The sequence below is a fragment of the Rattus norvegicus genome, chromosome X (assembly GCF_021556685.1).
Source record: "Rattus norvegicus strain SHRSP/BbbUtx chromosome X, alternate assembly SHRSP_T2T, whole genome shotgun sequence".
NCBI lineage: Eukaryota > Metazoa > Chordata > Mammalia > Rodentia > Muridae > Rattus > Rattus norvegicus.
Genome location: NC_141554.1, coordinates 85,181,071 through 85,201,135, shown reverse-complemented (window position 1 = coordinate 85,201,135; position 20,065 = coordinate 85,181,071). Strand labels below are relative to the sequence as shown.

The 20,065-nt window shown below is 34.8% G+C and overlaps 1 protein-coding gene across 3 annotated transcripts in view; it reads right to left on the bottom strand.

The window, feature by feature from the left end:
• Tex16 (testis expressed gene 16) overlaps positions 1–20,065 on the bottom strand; it is a 373,047-nt gene that overhangs the window by 225,056 nt on the left and 127,926 nt on the right. For all 3 annotated transcript variants that reach the window (NM_001417287.1, NM_001417288.1, NM_001417289.1), the window contains 1 exon segment: positions 13,151–13,270. In NM_001417287.1, the coding sequence (NP_001404216.1) occupies positions 13,151–13,270 (120 nt within the window).

Here is a 20,065-nt window from a genome sequence, read left to right as displayed (position 1 = left end):
TCTAAAGGGAACTATATAAGAAAAGATAGAAATACATTGCTTTGGATAAACCAAAAGAGAAAAGATAAATTCACTTTAAGGGTTAAATTAACTATAGGTATGTATGTATAAATAATTCAGATGAACATAGATATATATGGTTGTATATGAAATCAGAATATAGCTTTTGAGAAATGTTTACCTGTAAAACAAATGTTGATAAATGCTTTAAAATATGTATCTTTTCTCCTTTCTTTTATGTTCATTTTAAATCAGCATATAAAATAATGTGGTTCATTATGGCATTTTCAAATATAGTTTTATTGCTAATCCTTTCCATTACTCCTTCCCCATAAACTGTCCAATCTGTTACCATTTTTACCTTAGTAGTCATCCATTCACCTTCACCTCATGAATATTTATATGACTCCTTTTTTATTAATCTTCACTTCTCTTAAAAACCTTTTCCCTTATTATCCCAATCTCTTATTTCATGACTTATACCCAAACAAATATACATAGATATAAAAGTTAATTTCTAGGAACTATACATCAGATAGAACATAAAGCATTGGTCTTTCCAAAGCCTGAGTTAATTTATCTTAATATAATAATCTCCAGATTCATGAATTTTCCTACAAATTTAATGATTCCATTATTATTTTGGCTGCATGTACTCCCATTCTGCATAATACTATATCCTCATCAATTCATATACTAATGAAGATATAGGCTTCCTTATTTTCCCTACTAAAATGGTATTTAGACATCAGATCTTTTTTTCCTAGAAATATAACATTACTGTGATGTAAAAACCAATTTATTTGCATTTAAATTCACATTTGTACATAGCTTAGTTTCTCTCTCTCTCTCTCACAAACACACACACACACACACACACACACACACACACACACACTCCTGAGTTTTACCAACACCACCATCACCTGTTCCATGCACAGTAATCACATTTATTTAAATGTATCCAGTAGACAGATCATCTTCCTTGCCTTTGTAAAAGAGATTTTTGGAACGGGATAGGTACCAGGTCACAAACAGAGGCTCCATTATGGGTAACTAGTCTGGGACCAAGGCTCACTCAATCTGCCAGATGCTGCATTTACCAGACTGATAGTAATCAGATTCCATACCCGCTCTTTGAATGTTGACCATCTTATTGTATTTTCCATATTAGTAAAGAACGAACCTCAAACAAGTTCCAAATTTACTTTGCTTTCAGACTGGTTCTTCTAAAACTAATAGGCTTTGTGTGATGTAATTGCTGACCTACATAAGTAAGATCCAAAATATAAAAGAATAACTATTTTGCACTGCATAAGCACAGTGGATATTTGTTAACACTCTCTACATTCATGCTCTACCAATCAATAATAAGCAACAGGTATGTGAGTTTTATTAATCCTCAAATCCATATTTATTATATGAAAATAATCCAGATATTTCTAAACTTTTAAGCAAAGCATTCTACCAAAATTGTAATAATAAATTTCCTATATGCTGTATAAATGTTACTAATAGTTATCCTAGAAAAACTATCTCATTTCTCCACTAGATTATAGTAACTTCAATGAAAAATTGATAGTTACAGTTTTATTATATATTTTATTATTTGGTAACTTCATGCTTCTACAAAATTTAGTATAATAACACCCATTCCCAATTTATCCCATTAAACCACCCCAACATCTCCCTCTCCCTACTTGATGTCTTCTTTGTTTTCTCCTTCTATTTAAACAATTAAGTACTGAAAAATTACTGAAAGTTGTTGACAACTGCTGGAGAAAAGTGGTGTGACAATGGACAGTTACTTCTAAGAGCTACAAAACAATCTATATCTGACTCTATCTAAATCCCTTGACTATTAGACTCAAGGAAACCCTACTGTCTGTGACCTTAAGATAATATTCTTAGGATAAACCCAGTCATCTTTATAATATCTGTCTAAGAAATTTTAAACTTCAGGAAAATTTACTATTTGCTGGGAACAAAAACCTAATCATAAGTCAAAAGGGCACTATGAAAGAGATCAGTCACATATGTAGCAGAGGATGGTATTGTTTGGCATCAAGAAAAGGAGAAGCCCTTGGTCCTGTGAAAGCTTGATGCTCCTGTGTAGTACAATGTCAGGCATGGGAGGTGAAAATGGGAATGCCCTCATAGAAGCAGGGGGAAGAAGATGGGATGGGGGTTTCTGGAGGAGAAACTGGGAAGGGGGATAACATTTAAAATGTAGATAAAGAAAATATCTGATAAAAAATGAAATAAAATAATTTAAAAATGTACTGTCTATTTAAAATAACCTATTTTTAGAGGAAATACTATAGCTGACATACTGAGTGTCTACAATGTAGTTCAGTATATAGCTGTCTCCTGAGAGGCTCTGCCAGAGCCTGACAAATACAGAGGCAGAGGCTCACAGACAACCATTGGACTGAGAATGGGAGGAGTTAGAGAAAGGACTGAGGTAGCTGAAGGGGTTTGCAGTTCCATAGGAAGAACAACAATATCAACCAGCCAGACCTCCGCTCCAGAGCTCCCAGGGACTAAATCACCAACCAAAGAGTACACATGAGAGACCCATGGCTCCATTCACATATGTAGCAGAGGTTGGCCTTGTCTGACATCAATGGGAGGACAGGGTCTTGGTTCTGTGAAGGCTGAATGCCCCAGTGTGGGGAATGTCAGGGTGTTGAGGTTAAAGGGTGGGAGGGAGAGCATCCTCATAGAAGCAGGAATAAGGAGTAGGGGAGAGGGGGAAACTGGGAAAGGGGGATAACATTTGAAATGTATAATCATAAAATATTATTTACCACCAAAAATTTTCGTGTCAGCTCTTAAATATACTCAAAGAAGTAACTTTTTCCTAGTACAAGTGAGAATAGTAGCCAAACTATGATGATCACTTAGTTCCTACTTGTACCTGTACCTCCTGCAACAAATATAGTACTGTCTTTCCCTCTATAAGTATCAGTTATAAAAGCCAAACAGCCTACCCATGTGTAGCAATACCCCTTCCTAAGGCTATTTTGTATATTCTCTTTAGCATATCCAAGAATCTATAAAAGGTTTTCTGCCTTTTGCTTTTGTTAAACTAAAAACTCCCTGAGGTTTCTTCACTATTCCATGGTTATTGAGTAAAATCAGTTTGTTTGTTTTGCATCATTAACAAGTATCTGACATGGACATTTTCTTGAAAAAAATACAGCTAAACCCTTTAATTCCAAATTTATTATCTGAAGGAACAATTTAAATTATAATTAGCTTCTAAACCACTTGTATTTTTAAAAAACACTAGCAAGAACTTAAGTTTATACCCTTATATAGACAGATTATTTTCCGACAATTCAGGTATATATAATATAAATGAGGCATGGAATAATTTGAACATGAAAGTCTGTCAATAATAAACTTAACAATTGTCTGCTACTTCCCCATGATATTTAATAAAACATTTCTTCTTGTATAAAATCATTTGTAGCAGGTTCAGCACTTGTAAAATACATTATGTACCCTGTGCCCCATTTCCTGACCCACAACTCTGCCTGCTTTCCTGAAGGAATGCCCTTTCCAGGGGACACCAATAAGCTCTCCCCAAGCCCTTGGCCTACATATTGCCCCCAAATACACACATCAGACACACCCCGATCCCTTGGACTCCATTTTCCAATACACATTCCAATCCTACCTGCTTTCCTGGAGGTCCACCTGCACCTGGAACCATAATCAACGCTGGTTCTAGGCAAGGGTAGTACCTGAAACCCCACAGGCCACAGAGGCTATAAAACCACAAAGGGACACCCTACTAAACCTGAAGAATAGCTAGTCACCAGAACCCCAGGCCACTCAAGCCAGTAGACAGAGAAGAAACATAAAACAAGGGAAAAACGTCAAACAACCAACCAAAACAAACCAAAGCAAACCAAAAAACAAAAATACCCACTCATCCAAAAAAGATAAACTTAGAAATCAGCAGCTACAACTATAATAACAGCAAAAGCCAGATGTCATGCTCATAGTTCAGTATGATCAAAATAGTAAAAAAAAAGCCTTCTCAAAATCACTCTACATAATTTTCAGAAAACTCACACACACACACACACACACACACACACACACACACACACGATAACTAGAGCAATCCTGTACAATAAAAGAAATTCTGGAGGTTTCACCATCCCTTATCTCAAGCTTACTATAAAGCAATAATAAAAATTGCATCTTACTGACATAAAAACAGACAGATTGATCAGTGGAATCAAATCGAAGACCCAGAGATAATCCAAAATACCTACGGACACTTGATTTTTACAAAGATTATAAAATTCAACAATGGAAAGAAACAGCATCTTCAACAAATGGTGCTAATTGGATGCCTGCGTGTAGATGAATGCAAATAGCTCCATATTTATGACTTTGCATAAAACTTAAATCTGAGTGTATCAAAGATCTCAACATACAACCAGATGCACTAAATCTGATAGAAGAAAAAGTGGGGCCTAATCTTGAACATATTGGCAGAGAAGACAACTTTCTGAACAGAACACCAATAGCTCAGGCACCAAGATCAACAATTAATAAATGTAATATGAAATGGACAATTTTCTATAATGCAAAGGACACCATCAATAGGACAAAACAGCAGCCTACAGAATGGGCAAATATCTTCAAAGATCCTACATCCAAAAGAGGGATGATATAAAAAATATATAAAGTACGCAAGAAACTAGACATCAACAAACCATGCAACTAAAATAGGGTACAGGGTACAGATATAAACAAAGTGTCCTTTATGGAGGAATCTCTAATGGCTGAGAAGAAATGTTCAACATCCTTAGTCATCAGGAAAATGTAAATCAAAGTACTCTGAGATTCCTTCAAGTGACAGCTCATGTTGGAGGGGATGCTAAGCAAGGGAAACACTCCTATATTGATGGTGGGACTACAAATTTATACAACCATTGAGGAAATCAATTTAGCCATTTCTCAAAAAATATTGAAAATATTTTACCTCAAGGTCAAGCTATACCACTTCTATGTAAATCCCCAAAAGATGTTCCACTATTCCACAGAGATGCTTGCTCAACTATGTTCATAGCAACTTTATTCATAATATCCAGAAACTGTAAACAACCAAGGTGAACTTCAAATGAAAAACGGATTTTAAAAAAGTGGTACTTTTATAAAGTGAAATATTACTTAGCTATTAAAAAATGACATTATGAAATTTGCAAGGAAATGGAACTAGAAAAGATCTTCTTGAGTGAAGAAACCCAGACCCAAAAGAACAAGCATGGTATGTACTCACTTATAGGTGCATATTAGCCATAAAGTGCAGAATAACTATGCTACAATCCACAGACCCAAAAGAAGCCAACTAATAAAGAGGGTCCTATGGTGAATGTTTCATTCTCACTGAGAATGAGATGTAGAATATACATCTGGAGTAAGTGGAGCAAAGGAACTGGGTGGGGGGAAGTGAGCAAGAATGATAAAGCAGGGGGAAGATGAAGAGAGAGAGTATGGAGAGAAAGAGCTGGAATTAATAGGGTGCATCTCTGGAATGATCAAGAAACCCCAGCACAATGTAAACTCATAGGAATTTATTAGAGTTACCTTAGCTAAGACTCCTAGCATTGGGGAAATATAGAACCTGAAATGTCCATCTCCAGTAACTAGGGAAGGCTTCAAATGGGACACCAACCTAAGGTCAAAACCTTTGATCTACCATTTGTCCTGCCTACACGATGTATAAGGGTAAAGATGGAGCAGATAGTGAGGGAGTAGCCAACCAATGACTAGCCCAACTTGAGACCTATGCAATGTGAGATCCCACTTCTGACACTGTTAATGATATGCTATAATTAAATAAAAGTACCTAGCATAACTTTCATCGGAGAGGCTTCACCCAGCAACTGATGGAAACAGATGTGATGATCCACAGCCAAACTTTAGGCAGAGATTGGGGAATCCAATGGAAGAAGAGGACAGAGGATTAAAGGAGTCAGAGAGGCCACCGAAACCACAAGAAAACACAGATCCACTAACCTGGGCCCATGAAGGTCCACAGAGACTGAATGGCCAGAAAGCATGCATGGGACAGACCTAGGCCTTCTGTGTATATGTAACAGTTGTGAAGTTGGAGCCTCATGTCGAGAGCCCTAACAGCAGGAGCAGGGGCTGTTTCTGAACCTGTTGCCTGCCTCTGTTGTCTCCCCTAACTGGGCTTCCTTGCTTTGCCACAATAGGAGAAGATATGCCTAGCCAAAGTGCAACTTGATATGCCAAGATAGGTTAATAGTCATGGTGGGAAGCCTCCCCCTTTCCTTAGGAGAAAGGGGAAATGAAGGATGGGAGGATGGGAGGATGGGAGAATGGGGATGAGATGTAGTGAGGGGATGGGGACTGGGGGGAGAAACAGGAGGGGAAGCTGCAATTGGGATGTAAATAAATAAGTTGATTAATAATAATCATTCAGAGTATAAATTCATTAAAATTAAGAGTATTGTAAATGCTCAGTTATTAATGAAAATATCTTTTTAAAATTGTCTTGAGTGAGATGTTGCAATATGTAAGCAGAGAAAAGGTGAGGAAGATAAAAATTAGAATGAAAATTGGTAAGATTATTTGACAATTGGCCTGCAAAGTACATTTACTTAAGTACTTAGTGATGTAACAGGTCACCTATTTTACTTCATGTCTGTGTAACTCATAGGCAAGGAAAATAAACCTTTTAGTATATGATATTGCGCTTTGTCTATTATAATGATAATGGTGATAGTGGTAGTGCTCATTTGTTAATTTTTAATGGTGTTGAGCTAGGTAAGTGTGAAATTATATATCCCATCCAACATTTAAAAACTATCTTTGGTTATCATGTGTATAAAAAACATTAATATTTCAAAAATACTTATTTTATATATTTATAAGTAGACTATGTTTAAATCTAAGAAAATAAATGACATTAATTTGTCTAAAGTCATGAAGAAAGAATGAAAATTGCATTTATTTTTGTATCTGTATTGTTTTTCAAAACTTTGGAGGTGTTTTGTAAGTCAAACATTTAAAAATCAATTAAATAACAAGTATCAATACTAAAACAAGAATGTGATTTTTATTATTTCCTTATTCTGTAAAACATGTATTAACCAGAATCACCAATTATTTGTTATAAATTATAAATTTTGATCCCTATCCTTTCACATTCTGATTTAGATAGGGTGAAAAGTCTAGGAATATTCATTTAACAAATGTCTTTACTGATTCTGATTACACAGTCAAAACTCTGTGCCTTGAAACATAATAATGTAGGTGGATCAAGGGTAAAACAAATAACCCAGGACAAACTGCAAGAGGAATCTAACATTTATACTTAAAACCAGTGAGATCCAGTAAGTATAACTAAGAAAAATGGCCAGATAATATTTAGAAAAATTTATTCTACAGCCTTACAAAACTGGTATAATAGAATTTTAAAACATACTGATCAACTTCATTGAAAAATAAAGAGGCCTACTGAAGTTGAACAGTTTGCAGAACAGTTGTTTCAGGAACCTGACTTCTGTGCAATGAGCATTTCGAGTCATATCAGATTGTCAGTCTAGAAATCTTAGCTTAAATTTAAAGGAAAAGAGTGAGTACACAGTCAGAAGAAGCAGAACCAAGGGCTATTTCAGTTTGGAGAAAGGCAAAAAATAAGTATATTTATAGAGTAGAATTCAAGGAACAGGTAAATTCTAAGAGTCCAACTGGTAATCAAAAAAACAAAAAACAGAAAAAAAGAAAGGAAGGAAGGAAAAGGAAAGGAATGAAAGGAAAGGAAATGAAATGAAACGAAAGTAAAAAAAGACTGGCAGACATGAAAGATTTAAAGAATTATATTTAGAAATGAGAAAAAGTATCCTCCTTAGTAACAAAAAGATAAAGTAATGTTTGTGCCTATGTATAATTTTGTAATTTTGAAGTGAAGAGATTTACTTTTAAAATTATGCCTATATTATATTCAAATACATTAGAATTGTTTTAATTTTCTGATGAATAGAACATATAATAATCTTAATTTCCATTGATCTTATTTTCAATCTATGTATTTGATATGCCAACCTTATGAGCATTAACACAATTTTCTTACCATTTTTCTTTTAAAAATAGCATAATTTAAAGTGTGTCTCTTTTAAGTAGGTTTTGTCCAACCAAGTGTGAATTTCTTTACTTAATTAGACCATTTCACTCTTTTACATTTAAGGTCATATTTAGTACATCTGAGGTTCAGTTTAACACCTTAATAACTGTTTTCAAATTTTCTTGTCTTGCCACTACTATTACGTATAAAGCACTTTCTGTTTCTTTTAGTGATTATTGCAAGCATCCCTTGGCTTCATTTCTTGGATAATTCAAACCTAATAGAACACTTACACTCCACTCATCTGTCTCCCATCCTTTTTAGCTGGTACTGTAATATACTTGATCTTTAAAACTTTTCAGACCCATTAATTATTATCATTTTACATAGAAAATAATAATTTATATTTACATAAATATTTACCAGTTTTGCTGCTCTTGATTCCTTTCTGCGTCCCTGGGGATTCCCATCTGAGATCACTCTCTTCTGTTGAAGAACAACCTTTACTTTGGGTGTGCTTGTAATAAATTCTCAGCATTTTTTTGTCCAAAATGTTTTTATTCACTTTCAGTCTGTAGGATATTTTTTAAAGATGATGGAATTCTATGTTTGAAGTTATTTTCTTTCAGTACTTCCAGTCCATTTTTTTTGTTTTGTTTTATAAACAGCATTGCATCACTTCTGCCATTACTGTCTTCTGGCTTGCATTGCTTTACAGTCTAGGTTTCCTTTCCTTCAAGGTATTGGTCCCATGTTTTTTAAAAGCCTGTTAGATCTCCAATGCCTCTGTAGATTTTCATTTTGTCAAGCTTTTCTGGTTGTTCTCAGTCAAATGTTTGACAATCAACACGATGCTCATCATTATTGGAAGCATTCTGAAAACTTCATTTATGGCCAAATATTTTGGATGAAGAGGGAAGGAAGGCGATATGCTGATATTGAATTAATTTCTGGAGTTGGGTAGGGGGCCATTTTTCAAGAGTGGTTAAATTTTAGATTAAATACCGAGACAAGACAACTGATTACATGTGATTACATGGATCAACATGAAATGGATGATTCAATGGAACTTGATGGGTATTAGCCATAAAAAGGTACAGAAGGGCATATTTTATATCTGTTTTTCAATTTAAAACTATTTTAAGTAGGTAGAATAATCATTCCTATCATAATCATACCTATCACAGAGTCATTTTGAGGACAAAAATTAAAATGATGGCTGAAAATGCAAGCTGCTTTGTCATGCAAATATTTATATATTACCACATGCAGACTTTAACATTAACCAAGATGTGAAATGAAGGATCTTCTCTTACTGAGAAAAAAAGCTATATGGGATTGTCTTTAGGATTGTGATTTTTTTAAAAAAAATTTTGCCCATATAATTGGCATTTACTGGTAATTCTCATTGAACTAGAAGAAATATTTGTAGTGGTGAGGTAAGAAGGCAAGTCACTGGTTATAAAATCTACCTGAAGTGAAGACATGAGAGCATGAAGTAAAATACCTGAGACTGAGTAGGAAGGGAATTTAAAAATGAGAAGCTACTCTGTAGATTCCAAATATGAATTTTAAAAGATAAATCTGACACTTAATCTTTTTTGCCCCCTTGTGCTTTGCTCCCTGAGCCATAGGTACAGGAGTTGTAGATATATCAGCTAGGGTTGGACATCATATGGTCACTTGTTCCTCAGAGACTAAGGGGTAGCACTGATTATAGAATTAGAATATTTATGAGAGGTTATACAAGAAAATGGCAAAAATGCCTTACCTGGGTGGTAAGAGAAATAAAGGAGATTTTTCAGTGTAAAATAATAACCTGGGCTATCATATAACATTATCTAATGAGAATAATTTAGAACAGTTTATTATGTAGCTACTGCTGTGAATATTTCAGGTTTATTCATCCTACAGTTATTTCCATTTACAACTCAGAAAATCTAGTATATGATAGTAGGCTCCTTCCTACTTCATCTCCTGAATCTTTCCACTTGAATCAGACAGGATGTCAACTAAGTATTTCTCTGAGCAGCAATAACTATTTAAATTCAAAAGGTTTGTAACATAGTTCATTACCTGCCATTCTAATATAAGAGAATCTGAAATAAAAAAGCAGGGTTCCTTCTGAGGCTAGATTTTAGATTTCCACATGTACTGTGACGACAACTTATAGAGTCAAAAAACATTCTTACTTTAGATGACGCATTTTACTTGAAAAAAAAATCTTATACTCATGCAGAATTTCAAAATTTTACCACACATTTTATTAACCTGGAAATCTACTCACTGCTGGACTTCATAATAGAGTTCATGGGGTATCCTACTGAATTTTTGAATGTTAAAAATTACTGGATTTGCTATTTGTTTACTTAATTAATTTGTTTGTGCCTTAAGTTTTGTTTTGTTTGTTGGGGAGTAAACTTTAAACTTCCCTGCTATCTAATCATTTTTAGGCAATCCTTTTTTTTTAAGTTGTAAGCCAGATTCTTCAAAAAATCAAGTTGCTTTATAGCCACATTTGTGATTAAAAAGTTGCATATAAATTTCAAAACAGTTAATCTTTTGCCTCTAATGTTTTTGGGTTACTGATGTTGAGAATCAACATATTTTCTCAGAATATAGTTCATAATTTACTATAGTATCATTGTTGACTCAAAAAATTGCAGTGGTCACCAAAGACCCGAGAAATCTTTGGAGAAAATTATCATAGAAAACAAACCTAAGACTGTGTAAAATTTTATAATATCATAATAAATATTTTGCCCTTTATAATTCTTGAATAAGTAGTCACAGCTACCTATACATCAAATTGCTAAAGTATATGAAACAAGACATCTTAAAGGAAAGATGAGTTTGATGAGATGTTGGAACACATAATGCCAAAGCATCAGTACATTTTCTTGAATATAAAATAACATTCCCAGACAAAGTTGAAAGTATATTACTTATCCTATAAAGTGCCTAGAAATGTCCATATTTGTGGTTCGGTTTCTTTAGCCATCAGATTATAAGAATTCAAGCCAGACTTGGTAACATACATCTAAAATCCCAGCACTTGGAAAGTGGAAACAGGAAGATGAGAAGAAGTTCAAGACCAGCCTATGGTACATAAAATATTCAAAGCCCAGCATAGGTTACATGAGAACACATCACACAGATAAACAGACAGACAGACAGACAGACAAACCAAACAACAAAAAAGGCATGAAACAATTTTCTAATTTTTAACCACATATTAGAAATTTTAAAAGAGTGCTTAATGAGATATAGCAAGAATAATTCATATTGCTGATATAGAGGGAACCAGGCTAGCTTAATATAGTTCTTGTCAACACAAAAGCCTTATTACCTATGCAGTATTTACGTTTGACTTCCAGAGTTGGTTTCTTCCTTCAGGATACTTATGTCCATGAAAATAGAAGAACTGTTAAGATAAGGAGTGGAGCCAGAGAAAAGTAGGAAGAGCGAAAACCAAACCTAATTTCAGAGATGAAATTACCATTATTTCTAATAAAGGTTAAGTTTTAGAACCCTATCTTTAACAGGCCACCTTCAATGCCTTGAGAGTATTTTGTGTGCAATATTTGTCAATAGGCCAGTTTCAAGACCCTAAGAGTATTTTATGTGTAATATTTGGCAACTATAAATTTAAATTTTTATTTCTCATTATGAATATCCAACATGTATGTTATTTTTATTTTGTAAAGTGTAGGTTAAAACCTGTATCAAACCTTGTTGTGTACACTTCATTAATAGTTATTATAAATTGATTTTATATATGCAAGATTCTGATCATCCTCTTCTTAACTCTGATATAGAAAAAAACTTTATCTATAGAAGAAACAAATTAATTAAAATAAACCAAATCTATTTCAATGCTAGGAATTAATCACTAAACACAATATATGTAATAATTTGTTTTAGAGGTCACTATGGAAAAAGACAAACTTACATAAGTGTAAGTGACCCGTTTTCATTATCAATTCCTAAATTTGGTATATAAGAATAGTAAGGATTGGGCTGGAGAGATGGCTCAGCAGTTAAGAGCACTGACTGCTCTTCCTGAGGTCTGGAGTTCAATTCTCAGCAACCACATGGTGGCTCACAACCATCTGTAATGAGATCTGGATGCCCTCATCTGGTGTGTCTGAAGACAGCTATATTATACACACACACACACACACACACACACACACACACACACACACACACACATATGTGTGTGTGTGTGTGTGTGTGTGTGTATTTTTTTTTAAAAAAGAATAGTAAGGATGAGGGATGAATTACTTCTCTCTCTATATATATATATGATATATTTATATATATGTTATATTCATATATATAACATAAAATTAAAATTTTCTGTAACTGATATTTATATTAATAACCAATCTTTAAATGTTACTCTATATTATATGCACTTTTCTAAAATGAAATTTAACATTTTAAAATTAGAAAAATTTTAATAATGACAAAATTTTAAAAATGAAGATAACAGACACAATATAGCATATATAAGAAAGCAGCTATTAAAGTAAATTTTTTCTATGATTCTATCAGGAACAGGAACAAGAAAAACTCATTTTAAACATAAACACAACACACATGTACACACACACATACACAAAACAAATACTGGTAGGAATATAAAATTTAATTAGTTATAAATCATCTGTAATTTAAAAATAGCACTATTTTTACAGAATTGCTCCTTGTCACCATAACCAGAATTTTAAGAAAATTATATCCTTTTACTTTCAATACCTGAAATCTTGTGACCATCCAAATCCAACAATATCTGAATGGTAATAATACTGGATTTAAATTCATAGTTATATAATGAATTCATTAAAAATTAATAAAATGATGACATTAATATTGAGTATTATATTCTGCATAGTATGTTTAGTAAAAATATTAGAAGAAATAAAAATACCCATGTGATCTTTCATAGAGAAAATATTATAGACATTTTAAAACTTTTTATTACTACTTTATATTACTGGCAAATCTTTGTTTAAAATTGCTTACCACTTGCACCCTAGGTGGTCTATCTTCACCAGGAGAAGGTCTTGGCATTTGTTTTTCTGGTTTAGGAAGATCAGGTGGCAGAGAAATTATGTAGTGACACATCTTAGTCACACCCTTGCACTAGGAAAAGAAACAGAAAGAGATCCATGATACACAAACATCTATAACCCAGTGTTATTATGGAATTTTCATAATTTTCATTAAAACAACTATAAAACAAGAATTAACTGCAAGATTCATAAACTGGAAAACATTTTTTGGTAAAATGAGTATTCTTTCAAAATCTAGGTTATATTTCTGAGATACTCTCAGTTATGATATGGGAAATAAGCATGTGAGTAGAATGGCTAAAATATATTATAAATGTTGACTCACTTTAAATAATGGCTCCCAAAAGTTCTTATATTTGAATGTTTGGTCCAAATTCAATTAAACTGCTTAAGAAGGATTATGAGATATGGCCCAGTTGAAGAAGGTGTGATCGATCGATCTATCTATCTATCTATCTATCTATCTATCTATATCTATATCTATATCTATATCTATACTCATCATCCTTACTCCTGCTCCAGCATCATGTCTGCATACCTACTGCCATGCTCTGCACCATGATGGTCATGAACTTACCCTTCTGTAAAACCCTAACAAATTACTTCTATAAATTACCATGGTCACAGTCTTATCATAATTAAAAAAATAACAAAAACATATTACATCTCTTTATCCATTCACTACACCTTGCATTTAAAACACATTTTATGCAAAGTTTTTATATGCTTTTACAAGTATGCATTTAAGGTGCAGTAATATTCTCTAAATATTCACTTAAACAATTAAACAATACATGTTAATCTTTCAAGATCATATAATTAATAGAATTGGATGATTCAATGAGAGTTAAGAACATTAACTTTTTGTTTGATCAATTACTCCTCCAGGTGACATGCTTTTTTTGAAGGAGCATGAATGTTTAGGAGGTACAACTTTGTTGGAGAAATGAATCACTGGGCTGTGTGATTGAAGGTAGTCCTAAAAACTTCATTTACACTTTTGGCTTCCTCACTATGAACACAGTGTAAACTGCAACTATGCCCTCTCCATCATGATGGATTGCTTTCCTTTTTAAACTGTAAAACAAAACAAACCCTTTCTTAAGTCATGTATTTATCAGGAATTTGGTTGCAGCAACAAAAGTATTATTGGACAAAAAATGTGCCTGCAGACAGCTGGTCAGTCATGAGCAATCTCCCTCCACAGCCCACAGCCCACAGCCCACAGCCCACAGCCCACAGCCCACAGCCCACAGCCCACAGCCCACAGCCCACAGCCCACAGCCCACAGCCCACAGCCCACAGCCCACAGCCCACAGCCCACAGCCCACAGCCCACAGCCCACAGCCCACAGCCCACAGCCCACAGCCCACAGCCCACAGCCCACGGGTAGGACTCCACTTTCTCTCTACTGACAGTCCAAATAGAGACCTGCTTGGAGTGCCCAGGACTCTGGAGCCACAGGGCAGCCTAGGACAGAACCTTTCCAGTCACCACCTGCGCACCGTCCCACAGCTCTCAAACACAAACCTGGCTGCAGAGAGCTGGTCTGTCAGGAACACTCTCCCTCTTCAGCCCACAGCCCAGAGGTGGGACCCCACTTTCTCTTCATTGACTGTTTAAGGAGAAACATGCCAGGAGCACACAGGGCTCATGAGCCAGAGGGCAGCCTAGGACAGGAACCTTCCCGTCTCAATTTGCACCCAGAGCTGTGGCTGTCCAACAAACCTCAGACCCAAAACCTGCTAGCAGACTGCTGGTCTCTCAAGATCTTTCTCACTCCAAAGATCACAGGCTCACAGGCCCACAGAAGGTACAAGCTCCAGTCAGAGAGAACAAGACCAACTAACATCAAAGGTAACCATATGGTGAGAGGCAGGTACAAGAACCTAAGCAACAGAAACCAAGACTACTTGGCATCATCAGAACCCAGTTCTCCAAATACTGGATACCCCAACACAAGGGAAAAGCAATATTTGAATTTAAAATCGCATCTCATGATTATGATAGAGAACTTTAAGAAGGACATAAAGAAATAAAGGACAACACCAGGTAAACAAATAAAAGCAGTTAAAGAGGAAACACAAAAATCCCTGAAAGAATTACAGAAAAACACAACCAAACAGGTGAAGGAATTGAACCAAACTATCCAGGACATAACAATGGAAACAGAAACAATAAAGAAATCGCAAAGGGAGACAACCCTGGAGATAGAAAACCTAAGAAAGAGATCAGGAGTCATAGACGCAAGCATCACCAACACAATACAAGGGATTGAAGAGAGAATCTCGGAGGCAGAAGATACCATAAAAAACATTGACAAAACAATCAAAGAAAATGTAAAACACAAAAATCCTCTAACCCAACACATCCAGGAAATCCAGGACACAATGAGAAGATCAAACCTAAAGATGATAGGTATGGAAAAGAGAAGACTCCCAAATTAAAGGGCCAGAAATATCTTTAACAAAATTATAGAAGAAAATGCCCCTAATCTAAAGAAAGAGATGCCCATAAACATACAAGAAGCATACAGAACTCCAAATAGAATGGACCAGAAAAGAAACACCTCCCGTCACATAATAGTCAAAACACCAAACGCACAAAATAAGGAAAGAATACTAAAATCAGTAAGGGAAAAAGGTCAAGTAACATATAAAGGCAGACCTATCAGAATTACACCAAACTTCTCACCAGAGACTATGAAAGCCAGAAGATCCTGGGCAGATGTCATACAGACCCTAAGAGAACACATATGCCTACTGGATAGGATCAGGCTATGGATCAGGCTACTGTATCCAGCAAAACTCTCAATTAACATAGATGGAGAAACCAAGATATTCCATGACAAAACCAAATTTACACATTATGTTTCCAAAAATCCAGCCCTACAAAGGATAATAGATGGAAAACTAACACCAAGAGGGAAACTACCTGCTAAAAAAGCAAAAAAGTAATCTTCTTGCTACAACCCCCCCCAAAAAAAGAGAGACACACAAACATAATTCCACCTCTAACAATAAAAGTTATAGGAAACGACAATCATTGATCCCTAATATCTCTCAAAATCAATGGACTGAATTCCCCAATAAAAAGACATAAACAAACAGACTGGATATGTAAAGAGGAACCAGCATTTTGCTGCATACAGAAAACACACCTCAGTGACAAAGACAGACACTACCTCAGAATAAAAGGCTGGAAAACAATTTTCCAAACAAATGGTCCCTAGAAATGAGCTTGAGTAGCCATTCCAATATTGAATAAAATTAATTTAAACCAAAAGTTATCAAAAATGATAAGGAAGGACACTTCATATACATCAAAGGAAAAATCTACCAAGATATGCTCTTAATCCTGAATATCTATGCTCCAAATGCAAGGGCAACCACATTGATAAAAGAAATTTTATTAAAGTTCAAACATACATTGTACCACAGGTAATAATAGTAGGAGACTTCAACATACCACTCACATCAATGGACAGAAATGGTTAGTTGCAGCTAACCATTGGACTGAACAGGGTGACCCCAATGGAGGAGTTAGAGAAAAGACTGAGAGAGCTGAATTGGTTTGTGACACCATAGGAAGAAAAAACAATATCAACCAACCAGATCCCACCAGAGCTTCCAGAGACTAAACCACCAACCGATGAGTACACATGGATGGACTCATGATTTCAGGCACATGTGCAGCAGAGGATATCATTGTCTAGCATCAATAGGAGGAAAAGCCCTTGGTCCTGTGAAGGCTCATTTCCCCAATGTAGGGAAATTCCAGGGCATTGAGTTTGAAGTGGTTTGGTGGGAGTAGGAGCAGCCTCACAGAAGCATCGGGAGGGGATGGTAGTATGGGAAAGAGGGGAAAGGGGATAACACTTGAAATGTAAATACATAAAATATCCAAGAAAACTAAAATAAAAAAGATAAATAGATAAAAATAAAAGTATTATAGTTACACTGAAAACAACTGTCTTGTATGGTATATAAAATATGAATTAACAAATAAATTAACTTTAAAATAAGTAAATTTCAGAATTTTATATTGACAAATGATGATGCAATTAACTACCCAGTTATCTGGTACAACCACACTAGAAATCAGTTTGGGGTCCCTCAGAAACTTGGACATCCCTCTAGCTGAGGACCCAGCTATATCACTCCTGGGCATATACCCAAATGTTGCTTCAAAATACAACAAAGACACATGCTCCAGTATTTTCATAGCAGCCTGATTTATAATACCCAGAAGCTGGAAAGAACCCAGATGCCCCTCAACAGAGGAATTGAAAGAGAAAATGTGGTACATTTACACAATGGAGTACTACTCAGCTATCAAAAACAATGACTTCATGAAATTCATAGGCAAATAGATTGAGTTAGAAAACATCCTGAGTGAGGTAACCCAATCTCAGAAAAACACACATGGTATGCACTCACTGATAAATAGATATTAGCCCAAAAGCTCAAATTACCCAACATACAATCCACAGACCATATGAAGCTCAAGAAGAAGGACCACCAAAGTGCGAATGCTTCACTCCTTCTTAAAAGGGGGAACAAAAATATTCATAGGAGGGGATATGGAGGCAGAGTTTGGAGCAGAGACTGAAGAAACACCCATTCAGAGCCTGCCTCACATGTGGCCCATATATATACAGACACCAAAACTAGATAAGATGGATGAAGCTAAGAAGTGCATGCTGACAGAAACTAGATATAAATGTCTCCTGAGAGACATAGCCGGAGCTTGTCAAACACAGAGGTGAATGCTAGCAGCAAACCATTGAACTGAAAACAGGGTCCCCATTGGAGTAATTAGCGAAAGGATGGAAAGAGCTGAAGGGGCTTGCAACACCATAAGAACAACAGCAACCAACCAGAGCTCCCAGGGACTAAACCATACCCAAAGACTATACATGGACTGAGCCATGGCTGCATATTTAGCAGAGGATGGCCGTGTTGGGCACCAATGGAAGGAGAATGCAATGGTTGGATCCCCAGTGTAGGGAAATGTCGGGGGCGGTAAGGGGGATGAATGGGGAGGGGAACATCTTTATAGAAGAAGGGGTGAACAAGGGGACAGCGGGTTTATGGACAGGAAACTGGGAAAGTGAGTACCATTTGAAATGTAAATAAAGAAATATTCAATTAAAAAAGGAAAAACTATCTGAGACAAAAAAGTTTTAAAAAACTAAAAAGTTCAATGTATCTTGAGACATAGAGAGTTCTAGATAGGTTAAATGAATTACACTCCATTTAATCCAGTTAGAAATACAATTAGCTTTGGGATATTTCGTTTCATCCTTCCCAGAAAACACGCAACAAATTACTTTCCAAAGACCACAACATTCATTTTTTATGAGATGGTTCTGGATTGAATATATATTGTATCTCATAGTAAAATAGGAGAGGATTAAGCAATATTCATATTTTACAATTCAAAGGAAATGGACAATATCACAGTGACTCCTATCACAGTAAGCACCCTCGTAGAGGCAGAGGGGTTGGTGGATATGATGGGGGTTTTGCTGAAGGGAAACTGGGAAGGGGGTTATCATTTGAAATGTAAATGATTAAAATGACTAAAATAATACAGATTCATTAAATGATACTATTTAATGTCAGAATATTATAAACATAATACTTAGTGATAATTCAATTAGTGATCAACTTGCTCAAATTAGAACTTCATGTGTCATAATTCATACACAGAATATACCACATGAAACACTAAAATTATCAAGTACATTTAATCATGTAGTAGGTAGGTAGAACAACGAGTTATGTTCCCTTTGGAATGCTACAAGAACTGTTGTATAGCAAGCCTATATAAATTCCTATATTTAAGTCTCCATCTTAGATTTCAATATAATATGTATGAATTCAGTACTTTAAGACATGTGAAAAATCCATTGTTTAACATTTTTAGAATGAAATCAAACTGAAAACATATGTTCACTTCAAAACTTGATAAACTTTTTTGATAAACTTTTTCTTAAAGAGTATAGTGATATATTTTAGGACTTTCAGCTGTAACTTGGCTATAATCACTAAGATTTGCCCTTTTGTGATTTCAATTAAAGTAACATTAGTTTTAAAAGACAATCTATATTGACCATTATATTTCAGATTATTAATGAATTTTAACCTCCTCATTCAAAGGCATAGTTTTCTTGTTCCATACGTACAACATGTGGTAGAACTGAATGTTTATATGAGGAAAGAAATATCATTGTATTGAAAGATCTGTAACACATGTAGAAAAGTAATAGTTTTGTCATTGTCCATGAAACAAAATAAGAACAATACATTTATGAATAATGAATGGATTTTATAGCATCCTGTGGTGGGATGATCTGACACTAAGAACTATCAACATATACAATAAAAGTGTCTCAAATTACAGAATTTCCTAAAACTACAAGTAAATTGTAATATCCACAGCAAAATAGAAATTTTTTGTGATAATTTACATTCAAACTCCATATGTACAATTAAGTTGGTGTATGTCTATTACAGATGTATATTAAAGTCTATAAAGTGTAGTTTTTCATCTTTAAAATCAATCTTAATTGTATAGGAATAATGGAACTGATTAAATGTTAAGATTTTTATCTGTAAACTCACACATATGAACAGCGATTAAATGTTGGAGTATGTTGCTGGACAAAAACTAAAATGTCTTCAATGTCAAAGATTATGTTATTATTCCACAATACTGTTAATTTTATCAGAGGTAGTCCAAAACTTGAACTCTAGAGATGACATCTGAATCTAGTATGTTTCAATTTACACTTTTCTAAGAAGAAATATAAAATAACTAAGTACATTAAAACAGAAGATGAGGGGTGGTTTTGTATTGC